Source organism: Cryptosporidium hominis (assembly GCF_000006425.1).
Source record: "Cryptosporidium hominis TU502 chromosome 1 CHRO011006, whole genome shotgun sequence".
In the NCBI taxonomy this organism is placed as follows: Eukaryota; Apicomplexa; class Conoidasida; order Eucoccidiorida; family Cryptosporidiidae; genus Cryptosporidium; species Cryptosporidium hominis.
In genome coordinates this window covers 1-970 of record NW_666344.1, presented here as the reverse complement: position 1 = coordinate 970, position 970 = coordinate 1, and the positions used below count along the sequence as shown (strand labels likewise).

Here is a 970-nt window from a genome sequence, read left to right as displayed (position 1 = left end):
TTAAACTCATCGCATGAAAGGCTTTTTTTTTTACATAATTTTTTCTCTTAACTTTCAGAGGAACAAGTCTCTTCGATTGCCACTTGAGTTCATTTAGAGGAATATAAGGCTGGATACATCACTTCCCATATCAATATTATGTGTATTCCGATCTTTCGTTCGGGCATTATTCGTTTCCATTGAATGCAATTTAGATCTCCTTTCACTTGAACTTAAATTTTTTTTAGATTTCCTTGTTAATTTTAGTATATTAACCGCTTCTCTTATTAGTTCTTTTTTTATTGATTTTTCATTAAACCTATTTATCTCTTCCATCAACTTTCTTCTTCTTTCAGCCTTATTTCTAACAGTAGGCCTAATTATTTTTTGAGTTTCTAATATTATAGTATCACACTCTTGTACTTTTTTTATCTCATATTTAACCTCAGGATATGATTTTTTTTGTTTTGATTTACTTTTTTCTTTTAGCTTCTCAAGTCTTTTCTTATAATCCAACTTCTCTTGTTCTAATTGTATTTTTTTCTCCATTTCAAGCTTTTATAGTTTTTCTTTTTCTTCTTTCATTTTCTCCTTTTTTTTCTCTACCTGCTCAGTTATTATTTGTTTACATTTAGATATAGTACTTTCTCTTATAACGCGAATAGTTTATAAAGGTAAAATTGTTAGACTCTCGTTCTTTTCATTGGATTTTAAAGATGCTGCGCATTCTTTTCCTATTTTTTCATAAGAATTGATAACCAAAAGCATCAGCTCTTGAATATATTTGCCACATTTATTTAATTGAAATTCTATTTTTAGCATCTTCAAGATGTTTAATGAACATAAATAGAGGCCTTTAAGATTTTTAATTATACGCTCTCTAGGTAATTTATTACTAAACATGGAAGATAAATTATTTTTGCTTGAGGATTTTATAGTCTCACATAGAACCGTTTTCGTATCCCGATCCTTGGTGAAAAAAAGACACACC

General features: G+C 28.5%; 1 protein-coding gene across 1 annotated transcript; it reads right to left on the bottom strand.

Moving 5' to 3' along the window:
• Positions 1–93: 93 nt before the first annotated feature.
• Positions 94–528, bottom strand: Chro.10024 (hypothetical protein). The annotated part of the gene is made up of 1 exon (XM_659799.1): positions 94–528. One exon carries the CDS (start codon positions 526–528, stop codon positions 94–96), a length of 435 nt encoding a protein of 144 aa, XP_664891.1.
• Between the last annotated feature and the right edge of the window lie 442 nt (positions 529–970).